Raw genomic sequence first — 18,121 nt, 5'->3', positions numbered from 1 at the left:
TCTGCAGCAACGGCACGCGGTTACGCTAGCAACGCTGCCACCACCGATCGAAGCCGACTCGGATGAAACCGACTCGTGGGCCCATCCGCTGCAGGCAAGCATTGGTGGTGTCCCGATGGCCGGGCATGGTCTTGCGGAAGGACCCGGTATGGTAGTTCTGGCACCACCACCCGAGTTTAGTGACACGACCTCCGCTCCCTCCGCGGCCGTCAGCGTGAACCTACAATCGCACCATTCCCACCATCAGCACCACCAGCATCAGCACGTCCATCATCACCATCAGCACACGGTAGCGGCGGGTACGGGTGCGCTGGTTATCGGGGGCCACAATCCAAACTGTAAGCGAGTACGTATCGTTGGTGCGGTACCGAAGGTGAACCGCATGAACAGTCAGTGAATCCAGCGGGAGCAAAAGGAGGATACTTTTCTTATGCGTACCTCCCTCCTTATCTGAATACTGTATATTTATATTTCTGTAAAAAAAACTCAAACACACACACGGGGCAGCGATCCTATCTCGTTGATTCTCCGAGAGAAGCAGAATGAAAAATACTTTCAACTTTTTTCCTATTCGGCCTCCTCCTACTTGCTCGCATCCTAGTATGCGATGGCGGTTAGAGCGGGCCCTTTGGAAGACCAGGAATAATGTTGAGATTCGTTTTTTGCTATGCAATTGAGCCACTCCGGTGCATCTTGTGGTGTGGTGGTTCTTGAAATTTAGGATAAGAATTCACGTACGCTTTTATGGTACTTCTCTCTGGGTTTGCTAATCCGCATTTCATTTTGTGCTACCAAACATACACACACACACATACACACATACACTCTCCTCATACACGCATGTTTGCGGAATTTTATGTAATCGCTGCTCGCGTATGAAGAATCCTAGAATATCAACCACCTAGCGTTCCGTCGTCCTGGTTTTTTCCCCGGTGCGCTTATTAATTACATTAATTAACAAAGTCAAACCGCGTCGCGTCACACGGGGGAAAACGTTGCGACCAGCGCGTTTGCGAATAGCCTCAGTTTGCTAATTTACTGTGCATACACACAGACGCACACATATCTACAAGGCGCAGGGAGAGCAGGATAAAACGGGACCGGAAATGGATTTTCTTAGTAGAACCTTTTGAGAATGAGATGAAATGCGAGAAGTGAAAATTTGTGATTATTTATATGTCCCGTTTTTACGTTTGAGGAACGCGCAACGAGATGCATTTGCGTGTGTTTGTATGTTTCTAGGTGTGCGCGTGTATGTGTGTATGTATTTACGTATTTGAGTAAAACTATGATAAGGAATGTAGAACGTTTCTTTTAACATGTTTGGGTTTAGTGAGTAGCTTTACGTAACGTAAGGGTGTGTGTGTGTGTGTGTGTGTGTGTATGTGTGTTGCGGAAGAGTATTAGTGCTCAGTATGTGTTTTACATTTGTGTGCGTGTGCCTGTATGTATGCACATGTGCGTAGGTCATAGTGTGATGGTTTTTTATACACCTACGATTTGAATGAATACGCCAATACAACACACAACTGTTGCCAAACAAGAAACAATCAACCACGCAGGCCCCAGGGATAGTGTTGTGTTGTGCTAGGTATGGCGATCATGCCGAGAAAATCATGCACAGCACGCAGAAGAGCGAGAAGATTGTGTACTTTGTCAAGCACCGCTAGCACAACGACTAGAAACTACTTGAGAAACTACCCTACTACCTAAGCGATCCTTCCAGAGTGCAGTGGAGTGCAACAAACACAACACCGCAAGCCTCCAAATCACAACCCCCCTCACAGTCAACTAAACAATGTTTTTAAATTCAAGTGTATAAGCAAGCATACCCCATAGAGTTTGTACTAAGATAGAAATTAGGCAATGGGCAATGATGGGAGGATTTTGCACTAGATTCGGTACAGCGTAAAAACCGCGCAGACTAGTAGTAGCGGTAGGCGGGGAAAAAGGTAGAAGATGAACAATAGCGGAGATATTAAGGTTAAGGTAAAACTAAGCTAATTTTGTCTACAAATACATAAGGATGCAACTCATTTTTTTCCATTCGATAAAGCTAAAAACAGCATTGCTACAACATTAACAGGATCACAACCGAAGAGGAAGACTCATTCAGCAATGGCTGGCCACACTCTGTACACTACACTGCTCTGAATGCGCACGGCAATATCACATACAGAAGGGCGGGGCCAGCAAGGAAGTAAATGAAGGAATTTGAAACCCCGAATCGCCATAAACGAACTTAACGAACTTAATGCAACTGTTTGAAATGAAGAATGGATACTAACAATTGGCGAATGAGAAGGTGAAAGGTATAGCCCCAACAAAACCACTCATCAATGGCTAAGCACATATAAGAATCGATCTGTTTCAGAAACACACACACACCCACAGCAGCACCTATGTTCCGGTACGACCGAGGCGGTGTCACCCATTAGGAGCCAAGTCGAACTAGATATTTATGCGTGGCAGCAATGGGGAGAGCCACAGAGAGAAAATTAAAATACAAAATTACAGATTGTGGTTTGCGATTGCGACTGATATTCGGAAGATAAATTAAATTAAAGCAGAACAACAGAAACCCATTTGCGAGTCGCTTAGAGGGGCGGCATTCGAAGCCTCATAGTCTATTTCATTCAGAAGCGAAAACAGTCCATTAGTCAATATATCCTCCCAAACCCAAAACCCTCCCCTGATCGTGTGCGCATTAGCGCAGCGCAGCTTAAGCAGCAGCTCGTGCCGCTAGCTCGGCTGTACACCGACTAGAACTAGACAAATGTTCGAATAGAGCGTAGTTTCAAGCAAGGCGTACCTTATCTTGCTTACGCGAAACGCTAGCGAATTAACGAAGCAAAAACGATGACCGATTATAGAAGCAAACGCCCCATCGATAAACACGATTCTTGAGCGTACCATTGAGCCGTTTAGTGAATGCTCCTAAGCGCGGAGATGAAAAATTAAGTAGGGGGCCTATGGGTGCAAAAGTAAGTCTCGCGCCACACCGCGCCATTTGCCGCTCACCGAAACTATCACAGCAGCAATACAGCGCTCGCAACGCGATAACTAATTCCTCATCCTAATCCAATCATCCACTATGCAATCCAAATTACACGCATACGTCAATGGTATTGATTATTCCCACGATTAGTATGGTATTGAAATAAAAGCAAGATAATGAAGCATACGAAGGTGAAAACGCATCGCGAGTGTGTGTCTGTTGGTATTAGCGAATGATCCGAAAGTGAAGATGGACACTAGAAGGGTTCGAATGTGCGTGTTTGTCAACTACCAGCGATTAGGACTTAAGCATTCTCGAAGCTAATAATCGGGCTTGACTATTCGTCTACAACTGTACTGAGAAAGTGTTCGCGTAAGCGCAGTAGAAGTGATGCGTTTGACTTTCCGTTTAATATAACCTATTCGCAGGTGGTTCTAACTCATTAACACTCCGTTTCAGACGATGGAATACGATCGTGTATTGGAAATATTCTTCAACTGGTTTAATATTCACATCACGAGACGATGGCCCGAGCCAGGGTAGTCGCTGTTCGAGAACATCATGATCAAGCGTACTACAGCTTGCATAATAATTACACTAATTTAGTGCGTTGTCTCGTTTTTTTCAAAGTCAGTAGATGATAAGATATTATAACATTGGGATGCAGTTCATTCTAGCTGTTACCGAGGGTGAAGTACGACCTACTTTATGGAACAATGCTCACTGACCGACACTATCTCGTTCTGAAAGCTACAAAACCAAATACCAAAACCAAGCAATAAGTAGATAGTGAACGTTGGCCATCTATTAAGGAAGGGTTAATTTATTTATTTTTATGTTTTTGCTTTTTTAGTTTCTAAACGAATCGCATTCATATCGCGTCTCTGCCTTTGAATGCTTAGTAATCAGTAGCCAGCGCCAGGATTAGTGTACGGTTTATCGTACTGGTTGATTTCAACTAGAAAGGAGAGCTTATAAACAAGAGAAAAAAGATCGGAGCAAACGTGGGATGGAACCGAAAACCGCAGATCGAGGACAAGATCGTGCTCCAGTGAGAAGTTGTAGAGTGTAGATGTATATCATCAGCGGTAAGGTGCTCACTATTGTGTGTACCAAAAGGCCATCCCGTGGCGCTTCGCGCATTACGGTAATTCCCAAAACTCGGTATAGAAACCCGGATGACGAAGGCTTGTCGAAAACGACACAAAAATACCACATAAAGTGGTGGTAGTGAAGCTTTTTTACAAAAGAAATGCGCATAAACTTGACAAAAAAGGAAAACAGAGTACATAGATCACATCTATTGCCTAAAGATCTAAAAATGTTGCTCTTTTATTGGCATAAATCTTACCCTATGATGCGATTCTTTACATTAATTAATGCCTACACGACATCCACCGATGCTACTATTAAAGAAAGGCATCAACCAGCTGATCTCATATCGGTTGATTACCTTTAACCACGGATATTATCCAATATCCACTGCAGATACTTGCTAATAGCGATGTACTGCTCCGGACGGGAGCAGTAACTAATGCTCGTCTGTAGCCCGTACAGCAGATACCGGTTCGATTTCTTCTCAATCGCCTGAATAATCGATCCGGGCATATAATCATTGCACATTGGTGACCGTGACCGGTTATTCGGATTTCGGGCACAGATCGTCCGATCGTCGAGCTGTGGATTCTCCAGCTCGACCCGGCAATTGTTCTGATCGATCGTTGTGAGGACGGCCCGCTGTAACGTTTTCGCATCCGTTCCACTCTCCTTCCAGCCCGTCATAATGTAGCGATTGTAGAGCCGTTCCCGCTGCTGGGATGTCACTGGAAGACAGATCGCTGAGATGTGCTCCCGCCGCCCGATGACGGCCGGAATGGTTAGGCGGGCGAGGACCAGATCGTCCTTACGAAATAGTTGTCCCACCGATACCGTCTGCACCGTAGAGATGCACGTTTGGTACTCTTCCCACTCTTCCTTGACGCAGTCCTTCGTTTTGCTCGTATCATAGTCACCGATAGTGACGCTTATCTCGTCCCTATAAAGAGAGCAGAACGCAAATAGTGTTAGTGAAGGTCGGATTAGGTAACGGAATGGCCGCGTTATCATCGCGCGCACTCACTGCAAATCGACACAGTTCGTCGTGAGGATGTAGTTACGGTTGATGAGCACCCCGTTGCAAGGAACATACTCCGGATCCTGGAACGGATGCCGCAACGTCACCATCCATCCGTACTGGCCAAGGATCGGTTTACGCTCTTCGGCGTACTCGTACACGTGTTTGTTGTGGCCACAGTTCCCCTGGTTGATGAGCCGTATGTTGGGATGGCCCAGAATCGGATCATCGATACCACTGTTGGGTGTGTTCTCGTACAACCAATCGATGTACTGCGATGCATCGGTAAAGCCGATGTACTGCTTCAGATTACACACACCGGACGCATCGATCGTGTTACTGAACGAAACCAGCCCCTTCAGATACCAACGATTTTGGAACTGGAAGAACATACCACCACCACTGTCTCCATTGCAGACGCCCGTACCTGCCGGGTGAAAGACGAACGAACAGAAGCATTAGAAACGATCTTAGTAGGCTACGGAAGCCAGCCCTTACCATTCTTGAATCCAGCGCAGTAGGCCTTCGCGTACAGAAGCCGACCAAAGAACGTCCGATCGCTGGCCAGACAGGTGAGGGAGTCAACCACCGGCATCCGGGCCTCGTTCAGTACCGTCCCCGACCGGTTCTCGTCCGTCAAACCCCAACCAACGACCGTACCCAACCGTTCGTACACACTCGGTAGCACATACCCATCGTCACGCTTCCAAAGGCAAACCGGTTGGATGAAGTGATTGAAGATTATCGGAAGCTCCACACGCAGGATCGCAATATCGTTCTCGAACGTCGTCGGAACGAAGCCCGCATGAACGATGCTCTCGATCACACGATGCTCCTCCCCATGCTCTTCGACCTCGTTCGACAGATTAAAGCGACCCATCTTCAGCTGTAGATCCTCCGTCGGAATCTTCCGACGGCTTGCTGCGTACGTCACGCAGTGGGCGGCCGTGACTATCAGATACCGGTGCACGATGCTACCACCGCAGGCATAGACGAAGCCTTCGCTCGTTATACCGCGCTGATAGAGCGCCACATGCCAAGGCCATTCACCCGGAAGTGTCGGATAGCCGCCCTTCACGAGGCCCTCCTTCAACGCCAACCGTTCACCACACTCCGCATCGTTATAGTCCTTCGTTTGCAGATCACCATCCTGGGCTGCAATGCCCCACGGACTACCAACAACGAGCAGGCAACTCACTACCAACAGTACGAACCTCAACGCGCTAGCCATTATTGTGGCGAAGGTGTGCGAGTGTTTCGTGTGGCGGTCAATCTTGAACTACTCCTCCACAGTGCACGGTGCACGGTGCATGCTAACGATCAACCGGCATGATCTGATGCTGAGAGATGGTAAGCGAGTAGTGGTGGCATCGTGAGAACTTTTTCACACTGGACTGATAAGTTCTTCGCTTCGTAATTTTGCGAATCGATAAACTAGTTAATTTGAATGATAAAGTAGAGCTCAAAGCAGTTACATCTTTGGGGTATTGGAAGTACTTTAAACTATAAAGTTTAAACACTTTTCCTTTTACTTTTCAGTTCAGAGATTATTTTAGCGTTTCTTCTTCACGGAACATCTACTAAACAGACTAGTACACACTAATGCACGAGTAACATTAATTGTTTTGTCGAACGAGCTCACAGCAGAAACATTAATGCCAAGGAGCAAGTTGCAACCAAAACACAGATTAACATTGACCGCGATTGCTGTTTGCAAAGCATCGCGTGCATACCGGAAGATACGAGTGTCGTAGCCTACTATTGCATCTCGAGCGATTGCGACGCGATCCGCTGGACACTAATACGCTCGCCCATTCTGAGGGAGATCCCAACATCTTGATTAACCGCAGAAATCGGAGATTCCCTCGCGCGAGGGCAAAATCACTGTGGAACAGGTTTGCCCTCTCAAATGACCTAATACGCTGCGTACTTCGGAATTATCCCGAGCCACTACTGCTCTGCCTGACGGTGCTTTTGATGGTATTCCATTTGCTAATTTTAGCTAGGTTTTTTTATTATTCTTTTAATTGCCACTCGTTGTATGTCTTCGAAAAGCTGATACCTCGGCAGTAGACGAAAGAGAAACGACAAGCGATAATGGAGTTTGGTAATCGTTAACGACAGTATTAAAATGGAGATCTTATAGACACTCCACCATTGTAGTAAGTGGATCGTTGACATGATCGTTCTTCTTCTTATGAAAAACAAAGATAAATTGTCCTAATTTACTTCCTGGAAAAGGAGTGTAAGCCTGAAGTAACAGATGTATGAGAAGAAACCACAAATGATGATGCACTACATGTATGACGATCGCTATAGTTGTTTTATATCTCTGCTCCATAATAGCTCAACCAACCAAAAGAATCAACTGATGGGTTAACTGACGAAGAAAGCAAACTGAAAAGGCACGTCGATTAACTGAAAATAAAACAAAAATGTGGGAAAATCAATTTTACTTACTTACACATTCCAACATTATATCGATCATATAATGAAAAGATCCAACCTACTCTCGATCGAGCACCATCGTTCTTCACCTATCGATTTGTTCAAATGCGAAAATTATATACTATTTCCCATTATTTCCACATACATGTTGTTGCTTATCAGCTGTTGCTGCTCACCTTTCAACAAGTGATGTCCATAACTTCCACGATTCTGTAAGTATAGAATTGTAAGTATAGAAGTCCCCAATCAAATAGAATTTGTAAAGAGGTCAAAAAGGACGTATACTTCGGATAGTTCTCGGGCCGCTGGCGTGAATACGTTGAAAAAAAAATTCGAGTTGATTTTTTTCTGTTTTCAAGTTTTTATTTGAAATTTTCATGCGTTACATTCCCTTCCTCCTGTGTAACATTCTTTGGTTTACCGATCTCTACACCGATTTTGAATGCGTTCTCACTCGACTACTTCATTGATTATTATGTATGCTTTTGCAACCCCCCTAACCCACATTCCCTCTTTCACACCCCCCCGGGCACAGCTGATACTACCGCTTCCTTTGCAAGCCTGCAATCGCAGCCCACCACCACAACCCGGCACACGGCAGGGTTTCAGAATCTTCATTTACAAATCATATGCAGCATGGCTTGAATGGTTCCGATCCTTTGACATGATCACATTTCCGCAACAAATGTACAACGCGCTCTCTTCCGGCGATGCCATGGCAGATGACGAAAATGACGGCCATCAGGTCCGTAGATGTAGAAGTTTGACTATATGCTTAATGCGTACCATGATTTGGTTTCACTTTGCCTCTTTGCATTCCGTTTATCATGCATTTGTTTTTTGTTTTTTTTTGCTTTAATCACAGTTTTCCAATCGAATTTCCTTGAAATGTGCTTGCGTGTTGTTTTGCTTTGCATACCATACGATGCGCTGCTTAGTCATGTTCACCTAACATCACCGTTGCGTCTAGCCTTGCCCTTCTTCTAGGACTTTTAATATGTAGTTATTAATCTATTCGACTCAACTGTGGGTCGTCTGAAATGGTATTTCATCTTCCAATTGCTTCTCAACTTGGGGTGCCAAAATCAACTTGTCCCCACCCTTCCCCCCCCCCCCTCCCCTCCCCTCCTACCCACAGTTTGCCTTTTTCTTATCTAGCTTAGGGAATATGTCTTACCTTTCATTTATTACTATCCTCCAATGCTTCGCTCGTTCTTCGCACTCCTCCATTAGCTTCCTTTTTGTTATCTAATGTAAGTTGTCCTCTCCTCCCCTGGTGGGGATTTACTGTATAACTGCACCTTTGCTGCGCATCGCGCATGCATTCATCCTGATGGCTTCGCCGCTCAAAATTCACTAGGTTTTTTGTATTGTTCTCAAGTCAAATTCAAAATTGTTGTTTTTTTTGTTCCTGAAAAAATAGCCTGCAGAGAATAGTTCGCACCTACAAATAGTTACGACCGGGACCAGTGGTATTCGTTTTCTTCTAGCAGCTTATAGTATTTATAACTTAGATTTAGATTTTTACTAACCTTTTACCGTACGAGTTTTATTCGTCTTTGACTTTGATGAGATGATGAGTTTTTTTACGGTTTCAATTTCATTTTAGCTCTGCTATTGCACCTCCGCTTTTCACCCATCCATCGTTGCATATGCATCTTTACATTCGTTTTGACTTTCCTCCTCCATCTATTATGCAACGTAACTGTCGATTTTCTTTGCTAGTTCGCCCATATCCTGCCTGTCTCATATTGTTCTTTTTCTTTTAGATTCAATTTCTATGAAATATTTTACTGAATACTTAGATTTTTTTCTTCTTCTTTAGTTTACTTACACGTTTCTTCGTCTTCGCCAATGATGCGGTATGCTTTGAAAACCGGGTCGGGTTTTTACTCAAATCAGCAACCGTTACTGCGGCCTGCTGAATTGGCATAGGTTTCATGGTTTGATGAGACCAAAGAGAGAAGCGAGAAATGTAAGAGTCACGAGCATTCGCTTTACACCTTCACACATATCGTTCGGCTTTGGTTGGTTGGACGCGCAGGTACGGGACACTTAATAGAAGCGTACATCACCTGAGAGTCCGTTTTTTCACACCTATCGAACACACGATTTACTACTTTCTTTTGCAGTACATTGGCTATCATTTAGTCACCAGTCGTTCACTTTACTGTACGCTCGAGGTTTCTTCGTCGTAGTGGGCAAACTTCAGGAACACTTGCTCGAGTGTGGTTTGGCTAAAGGAGTACTCCTCGATGTCCAGTTCAGTTTTGGCTACAAATTGAGAGCAAACGGAGCGATCGTTACTTTTTTTCATCAACCTCCGCGTCCCGAACCACAAAGTACGAACCTTTTTCGAGCCGCGAGAAACACTCCGCCAGGGAACTGACGGCCTGCTGCGGCACCGAGTACACCAATCGATCGGCGAAGCTTTCCTCCAACGTGGCACTCGGGAACAGATCCGTCACGAAGTTACGCAACGCCATCGACCGATTGTCGATGCAGTTGCTAATCACCGGCGCAATGTGGTCGGTGCTTTGGTCGAGCTGCAGCTGCTCCTGGCTACTGCTCGGTTGGCTCTCGATTGGCGTCTCACTGTACACGTTCTCGATGTGCTTCAGCTTAATCTCCAGCGTGTAACCGGCACCGTACAGGTTCTTCAGGTGCTGCGTCGAACCGAGACATCTGCGAGCAGCAAGCAAAGTTCCACATTTGAATACCTCGACCCTCTTCTGAAGTGAATCCCCCAAACATACCTTAGCTCACCCTTTACCATGATGCCAACACGCGAGCAGAGCGCATCCGCTTCCTCCATCGAATGGGTTGTCAACATGGCGCATCGCTTACCATGGAAGCTGGCAAGAATCGTATCCCAGAGGAATCGTTTCGACTTCGGATCCATCCCGGTCGACGGTTCATCGAGCAATACCACCTTCGGTGCCCCAACCATAGCCATCGCGTAGCTGAGTTTACGCCGCGTACCACCGGAACAGTGCTGCGTCTGCTTGTTCGCGTGCTCGTTGATGTGCAATCCCGTCAGATAGGTTGCGATCAAGCGGTTCAGATCTTTACCACGCACACCACGGATACGCGCGTACAGCTCCAGATGTTCGCGCACAGTCACATTCTTCCACAGCGCATCATGCTGCGGACAGTAGCCGAGTGTCTTGAACGCATCATCCTGGTTGATGGTAATGCTGTGCCCAGCAACCCGTACCGTACCGCGTGTCGGTGCCGTCTCGCCGGTCATTATCTTCATAGTGGTCGTCTTACCGGCCCCATTGTGACCGAGCAAACCGAGCACCTCTCCTGCGTCCACACCGAGTGAAAGACTACGAACGGAGACCTTCTTCTTTGGTGGTTCATCGTCCGCACAGCAACAACAGTTACCGCACAGCGATTCCTGCGAAAACTCTTTGCGTAGACTCTGTAATGAAAGAAAGGTGGTTTAAGTCGAGCCTGCACACCAATTGTACTGCCGCGCGCATCAGATACCTTCACCACCACAACGGGCTGCCCGTGAGGACACTCGGCATCGGAATGCTGTGACTGGGAGAGATTGTTGCAGGGCAAACGGAACACGCGGCTACGCTCATTGCGTACATCCTCATCTTCGTACTCTCCCGTGCATTGCTCTTCGGTCATAACGTCCTCCTCGTTCTGTTCCAAAAGAGTAAAAGCCCGACCCATTAGTGCTGTTACCAAATGCGACCGCCATCGAATCGGATGCCTTACCGCTGATCGATGGAAAAGGTCCCGCATGCGACCACCACTCTTCATCACATCCGATACGCGCAAGCAGAAAGCCCAAATCGGAATGTGCAAAAGGCACCCGCAGGCCATCACTATCACCTCCTCGGTCATGTAGTGTGCCATCGATAGTTCGGCACAGGCCGAGCTTAACCGGCACGCAATGTACACCCGATCCACGAAGTATACCGTCGCGTACGGTATATACATCGGATTGATGAGTGAAAAGACGTAGTGAAGGGCTATGGCCGCTTTAACCTCTGCAAAAAAAAAAAACAGAGAGTTTCCAAGTTATCGAACGCTGAAATTGGGTGAGCGAACCGGTGTCTTACCAATCCCCAGCATATCAAGGAACACGACCAGTATGAACGGAATAAGACCGACGAACGTGAGGATGTTGGGTAGGATTGATTGTGCCGAGTCGGTGCGGTCGAAGAAGTAGGAGAAACAAGTGGAACACAGTATACCAGCCGGTGAGTACAAGAACACTAGCATCCCAAGTGTGATAAGTGCCGGTGGCTGCAAAAGCGAAGGAACGAACAATGAATAATACTGGTGATTACTGCGAGGGGAGCAACTCACCTGTCGGAATGATGGGATATCGAAGAGGAACACCAAACCTAGTAGTGCCGCGCAGATGACCAGCATAAGCCCGGAAAGCACGATAAAGTACGCCGACAGGTAGAGTGACGAGGAAAGTCCATTGACACGCAGTTGGTTCTTGGCTTTCATCTCCCGATCGTACACCATATCGACGGCGAGTGAGACAGGAATCAGCACGAAGATCATACCGACGAACAGTGCCGACGAGAAAGTACCGATATTGAATTCCTGTGGTTGGGCGGTCTGCTGAAATGGATGTGACCACAGTTCGATGCGTAGCACCGAATCTGCTGCACCACCCGGAGTCACCGAAGCGCCCGAACCAGGCGTTGAAGGAACACTAGCCGCAGCACTCGTACTGAAAGACGCCGGTAGCGATTGATATGGGACCGACTCGACGGAGCCTCCCGACAACTCATCGCCACCATCCTGATCATCCTGATAGTCTACTGCGATCGGTTGCACATTCGCCGGGACCGCTGACTGCTTTTGCTGACTGCGCGCTTGATATAGATTCTGTGAGTTGATCGAGGCAGGCGACAACTCGGCATACACACGCAACAACGTGTTGCTGATGAGATTCAAAATGATCGGTAGGCTGTGCTGCGTGGTATCGTTGTACAGGGTGGTGATGGATACGTTCGACCAGGATATGGTGTTCACACTGAAGGCCGCCATATGAGGGGCAATGTCGAGCAGCAGCGAAAAGTTCCCGTTGAATTCTTCGGTCACGTTAGCCGACTGACGCAACTCGGCCAGGAAGCGGTGGTAGAGATGGGCTGACTCCTTCGATTGTAGCTGTTGCTGCTGCTGATGGTGCTTCTGATGCAGCAGCATCGGTACGGGATCGGCGTAAACCTCGAACGAGTCACGCTTCTGATGATGCGATGCTGCTGCAGATCCCTGCTGTGGTTGGCGATGATGATGGTACAGGTAGGCGGAATGGGGCCACACCATCGCATTGGTATTGTCGTGCACCGCAATCTTGGTAATGTTGCTTCCGTAGGTCGTGTTGTCGAGGAGTATCGAGCGCATGATCGGTGACAGTACCTGTATTGAGTTGAGATAAAGCCCTAGGGCGGTGAATGCCAGCGGCAGTATTATCAGCAGATACAGCCGCTGAATGTCTCGAAACAATATCGTCAACCGCAGCTTCAGCAGCGCACCGATCGTGCACCAGCGGGACGGATACAGCTGGATATCGTCCAGATCCATCCAGTTGGTACGGTTCTGGCTGTTTAGCTTCACGGCCGACGCGGACGAATGTGTGTGCGGTGGCTCCTCGTACACGCTCTTTGTACTCTTGCTTACACCGTTGCGCGAACTGCGATGATGTTTCTTGCGGTGCATTCGTTGCGCCTGAGGCGAATTAACGGCCGAGTTACCGCCACCCACCGATACGGGATGACCACCGGAACCGGCCGTCCCTTGGCTGATGCCATCCGAGCCGAGCCCATTGATCGGTATGATCGTTTCAAATTCTAGCCGATTATCCGGCAACGATGCCTTGTTCTCGGCGTTCTGCTCATCCAGTAGGTTCTTCGTATCATTCTTCAGCGACTGGTAGCTATTGCTACGCTCCTGCAGTGACAAGCTTCTCGGTAGCCCACGGTTTTTCATCACCTTTCTGCTTAAACTATCCGACACCGGATAGCCGGCCGCCTTGGAATCATCCTCATCGTCCTCTCCATCGCCCTCGTCCACCCCTTCAGCCTTCTGTTCACCTTCGCGCTGTGTTTCCAGATGCAGAAACACCTCCTCCAGTGTCGTCATCGACACACCGTACGAGCAGATACCCAGCATTAACCGCTTCGTCTTGATCTCCTTCTCGATGTCGTCAAACAGGGAGACGAACGAGTTCACTGCATCGTGCGGGAGGATGTAGCTAAGCTCCCGACCGTGCCGGCGTGCCTTCTCCGCCTGCGGTACATGCTCGTTCACTAGCTTCGTGATCGACGTCTCGCACGCATTCGTATCGAGCACCAGCGTCAGATGGTAGCCGACGCCGAATTTGTTTTTCAAAAACAGTGACGATCCGCAGCACCGCAGACGCCCCCGGCTCACCACCGCCTTCCGCTCGGCCAGTATATCGGCCTCATCCATGAAGTGTGTCGTCAACAGAATCACCTTACCGTGCTTCCGGTTCTGCAGTATGGACCACATGTGACGGCGCGAATACGGATCCACCCCAGCCGTCGGTTCATCCAGTATGATAATCTTCGGATCGCCTATGATCGCGATACCGACGGAAAGCTTTCGCTTCTGGCCACCGCTCAGGTGCTTCACTCTCGTTTCGGCCGTATCGAACAGATCGATATCCCGTAGCGTCTTCTTTACCTCTCCGTCCACCAACGCAGGCGGAATACCGCGAACGGCGGCGAAGAAATACAGATGCTCCTTGGGAGTCAGCGTCTCGAACAGAATATCGTGCTGTGGGCAAACGCCCGTCATACGCCGTATCATTGTCATATCGTTTGGATCGCGCACATCATACCCGAAGATGTAGATCGTCCCGGAAGTAGGCGAGGTGAGCCCGGTTAGGATGTTAAACAGTGTACTCTTGCCAGCTCCATTATGGCCCAGGATGGCCGTAATTTGACCTTCATAGATCGTCAGGTTAATACCGTTTACCGCGTTGACCGCCGGTTTGCGGCAAGAATGGAACGTTTTGTACAAATCCACGATACGGATCGCCTCCTTGCCACGCATCTCACGCGACACCGGTTCCACATCACATGCCTGATCCTCGGCCGTGTTGTTGAACGAATTTGCCGATTCACCATTCAGCAGTGGCACTTTTGGTACCTTCTTCTTGCACCAGTAATTTCGATTGAAGCAGAAACAGGGCTTCTGCTTTGTACCGTGATCCGACGGTATAACGCAATCGAAATAGAAGGCCAGCGCCGCGTACAAGACGATGTCGACCAGCAGCATCAGGATGGAACCACCGATCGGTATGCCTGGCCCTGTCCACAGGTTGTTCAGCGTTACGCCCTGTCCGGAGATGTCCAGCACCAGGATCTTATCCATGGCGAGCGCAAACCCGGTGGGCGAGATCAACGATACCGTCCATAGTGCGGCCGACGTGTGCGTATCGTCGATGAACACTTGCAGAAAGTACAGCAGCGACATAATGTTCACGGCAAAGTTGCCCAATATACCGGCCGTCTGCAAAGAACGACGCCACGGTTAAACTAATCTGCGAAACTAAAGGCAACTCTTTATTCTGTCACTCACCCTGGAGTTGTCGAAGAATGGCGTTATCATAAAGCCAATCAGTATGACCGAGAAGCTGTACAGTAGGATCAGTATGAACACAGGCAGGTAGTTCGTGTGTTGGAATACTCCCAGCGAGAACACCAGAATCACCGACACGAAGCTCAGGAACGTGACAAACACGGCATAGATGACGAACCAGCCACACCTGCAATGGAAGAAATGGTTCGTTTAATGGAACGCTATCAGTAAATGCTGATGCTCAGCGTTCAGGCTGCTACCTACCAAAAGACGGAATCCCGTAGCCCCATAATCTTCAGTCCCTCCTTGATGTGGTTCTCCTTCTCGCCGACGATCAGTATCAGCAGATATGTAATGAACTGCGACAGTGCCATCACCATGTAGATCGGTATGACCAACCGGAACGCGACCATCCAGTTACCGGTGTACGCTTCCTTCGGGAACATCTCTAGCGTAATGTGAGGTATCTGTAGCTCTTCGTTTTGCGTCACAATCCGGATTTTAGTGTAGTCAAGCAGCGTCTGCAGGGCGACGAAACCGGAGTAATAGTACTGGTTTACCGGGCAGGAGTCACCGGTTTCGATCGGTATCACCGCGGACCAGTAGCTGTCCGATTGGCGGCAGGTCACGAGCGACGAGTACAGTTCGGTCGTCGAGGGTGTCACGTAGAACGAAGGATTCGTCCGAATCTCGTACCGTAGCGGACCGAACAGTGGATCATCGGAGTGAAAGATCAGCGCTAGTGGCATCCGGCTCGGGTCACGCCAGTAGGCCGCCAGCAGTTCCTCCGGTGTCTCGTACACGATCCACTTGATCGGATGAACGCCCGGTTGGTGGCGCCGGTTCGACATCCATAGCTCATTGACCTCGTTCAGGAATGGCACCGTCGTGGAGGAGTTTGGCTGCGGCAGCACGGCAATCGTGTGTGCCTTGTGGTGCTGAAAGTGCTCGAACAGTGTGGCCGCACCGCGCGGTTCCGTAATGGCCGGAAAGTTCGGGTTCGGTATCAGTATCTTGAGCACAATCAGCGTTCCGAGCGTGTAGAGGGGTAGAAACACTTCCGCTATCGTTTTGCGGGAGTCCCGGATTTTCAGCTTGAAGTTGCGCACCAAAGTCGCGCCGAGCTGCTGGCAAAAGTTGCTAGTATTCATCAGTTCCTTGCCCATCGCGTTCGACTCGCGCGCTCTGCTACGCTCCGCTCTGCTCTCTAAAAGGTGAATTGTCCGATTCGATTGCTTGTCGATTACGTCGATAGAATACTGAGTAGAAATGCTGCTGAGGGTGTTGCTACTTTCGCATGGATGCGGTGACGATAAAAAACTGCGTCCCGCACTAACTTTAGGTCATAAAAGCTACGCTAAAAATGGCTACCAGCTGCCGGACCGACACCTCCGATCCGATGACAATCCAGGATATTTTTCCTATTCTGCCTCATAAGATGACTCCCTGTGCTCCGTCAAATCCCCCTGACCAGTCAGTCCTCGGCTCTTCTTTGTTTTTAGCTAAAGGAAAGACAAAAAATGGTACAAAAATGAACTTGAAGCTCTTGAAAGATAAATAGCGTTAGCGACTATAGTTTGCATAATTCCGAATGGTTTCACAAAATTATGAAATTATTACAAAGTAACGATTAGATTGCAGCGTGTTAGCGAAAATTCAGTTCCTTCATTAATTTCCTTTGTCTTTAATTGGTCCAGCATGTCCCGTCATTCAAATTGCATAGGGCTTCTCACTGGAATGCCATTCGCTCGCGGTATACTAGGTCCGAGAAAATGCTCCCCATGGATAGCGAATCAAAACAAAATGGATCCACGTGCACGTTGTTTACCCTCGAACGCAACAAAAGCCGAGTTTTCCGACCGATGCCACTCACACACCATCATTATCCTTTTGGGAAAGTGGGTGGCGGGAAAAAGGTTTGCTATAAACCACACCACCACTCACCCCACGGTTCACTATAAATGCCATAATTTTCCCGCCGGTTGAATGCTATAACTTTTCGCGTCATCCTTCCTCACACATACACACACTCACACATACGCATGCACAATGTTCACTGAACGCGCCATGGCGTTGCCGATGATGGGGTGATTGAAAAAATTATCGATTTTTCGCTAAGTGTCAAATGCTTCCGTCTCGCGAACGCGCCCACGGGGCAACGAGACATCTTTCCTCGAATCAATAGCTCTACTTTACATTCCCAGTCATGATGGGCAGTAATTCTTCATTTGTCTACGATTCTCGATAATCACAACTTACCACTTCGTTGTTCGTAGCATTAAGATCTACTGTATCTTTGTCAAACCTTCTACTACCGCCCGCTTCGGGGACCACAAAACCGGGGGTTTCGTGCGTGGTTTTCACAGATTATTTCATCATTTTCACACTCCGCAAACTATTCACTCGCATCAGACGGACGTCGGCTCGATAGTGCGGTCAATATTTCCCCCCTGCACGCATTCGCAGTCACACTTTCAGTACACGGGACCGTCGAATCCGGGCGGAGCTCGGCCGTGAGCGGCGTTGCAAATTTTCTATCGAAGCAAACAACGCTGGTTCCCCCTTTGCAAATCGATTTGCACAATGCTCGCCCCGTCTGACGAACTTGGTAACACTAGCTGTAGGAGTCACGCTTAACGACCGCCCATCACGACCTTTGTGCCTGGCGCTAAAACCAAGGAAAATTTTCCCCCCACATCGTGAACCACTCGCGGACGGGATAACATTTTCACTATACGGCACCGTCCAGGAGCCTTTTCTTCGCAGGATTCACCTCTAGTAGTGCAACTCACCACGCAACTCACCACAAGTTCTGTCAGCTGCTTTTAGTGCACCTTGGCGGTCAAGACTACTACCAAATATTTGTCAGGAAATGCGTTATTCTCGGTTCAAGAAACCTTGAAACGTGTTCAACTAGCATATTTCATTAAAAAAAATTATTTCATTTTTATTTTCCAGCAACCTAAACTTTT

At 48.2% G+C, this 18,121-nt stretch overlaps 3 protein-coding genes across 10 annotated transcripts in view; 1 reads left to right on the top strand and 2 right to left on the bottom strand.

The window, feature by feature from the left end:
• LOC125956427 (uncharacterized) overlaps positions 1-3,314 on the top strand; it is an 84,584-nt gene extending 81,270 nt beyond the window's left edge. For all 6 annotated transcript variants that reach the window (XM_049688295.1, XM_049688291.1, XM_049688293.1 and 3 more), the window contains one exon: positions 1-3,314. This exon is cut by the window's left edge and continues 591 nt beyond it. In XM_049688295.1, the coding sequence (XP_049544252.1) occupies positions 1-397 (397 nt within the window). In that variant the 3' untranslated portion in view covers positions 398-3,314.
• Positions 3,315-4,158: 844 nt separating this feature from the next.
• On the bottom strand, positions 4,159-6,361 carry LOC125956442 (polyserase-2-like). Its single transcript, XM_049688324.1, has 3 exons — positions 5,610-6,361; positions 5,118-5,538; positions 4,159-5,033 (listed from the first exon to the last, which is right to left on the bottom strand). The coding sequence occupies exons 1-3, from the start codon at positions 6,340-6,342 to the stop codon at positions 4,454-4,456; spliced, it is 1,734 nt and encodes a 577-aa protein (XP_049544281.1). The 5' UTR covers positions 6,343-6,361; the 3' UTR covers positions 4,159-4,453.
• Positions 6,362-7,936: 1,575 nt separating this feature from the next.
• Positions 7,937-17,948, bottom strand: LOC125956424 (cholesterol transporter ABCA5-like). 3 transcript variants are annotated; one of them, XM_049688275.1, is made up of 10 exons: positions 17,409-17,948; positions 15,414-16,651; positions 15,150-15,336; positions 11,892-15,080; positions 11,642-11,828; positions 11,295-11,569; positions 11,055-11,219; positions 10,316-10,986; positions 9,910-10,244; positions 7,937-9,833 (listed from the first exon to the last, which is right to left on the bottom strand). In XM_049688275.1, exons 2-10 carry the CDS (start codon positions 16,313-16,315, stop codon positions 9,727-9,729), a joined length of 6,018 nt encoding a protein of 2,005 aa, XP_049544232.1. In that variant the 5' UTR covers positions 16,316-16,651; positions 17,409-17,948; the 3' UTR covers positions 7,937-9,726. The 3 variants fall into 3 exon arrangements, with proteins under 3 accessions (XP_049544232.1, XP_049544231.1, XP_049544229.1); XM_049688274.1 differs by having other exon boundaries at positions 11,642-15,080; XM_049688272.1 differs by having other exon boundaries at positions 11,055-11,569.
• Positions 17,949-18,121: the final 173 nt, after the last annotated feature.

Source organism: Anopheles darlingi, chromosome 3, assembly GCF_943734745.1.
Source record: "Anopheles darlingi chromosome 3, idAnoDarlMG_H_01, whole genome shotgun sequence".
NCBI classification, from domain to species: Eukaryota; Metazoa; Arthropoda; class Insecta; order Diptera; family Culicidae; genus Anopheles; species Anopheles darlingi.
The sequence above is the reverse complement of the archived record's forward strand: the minus strand, read 5'-3'. Positions and strand labels throughout refer to the sequence as shown.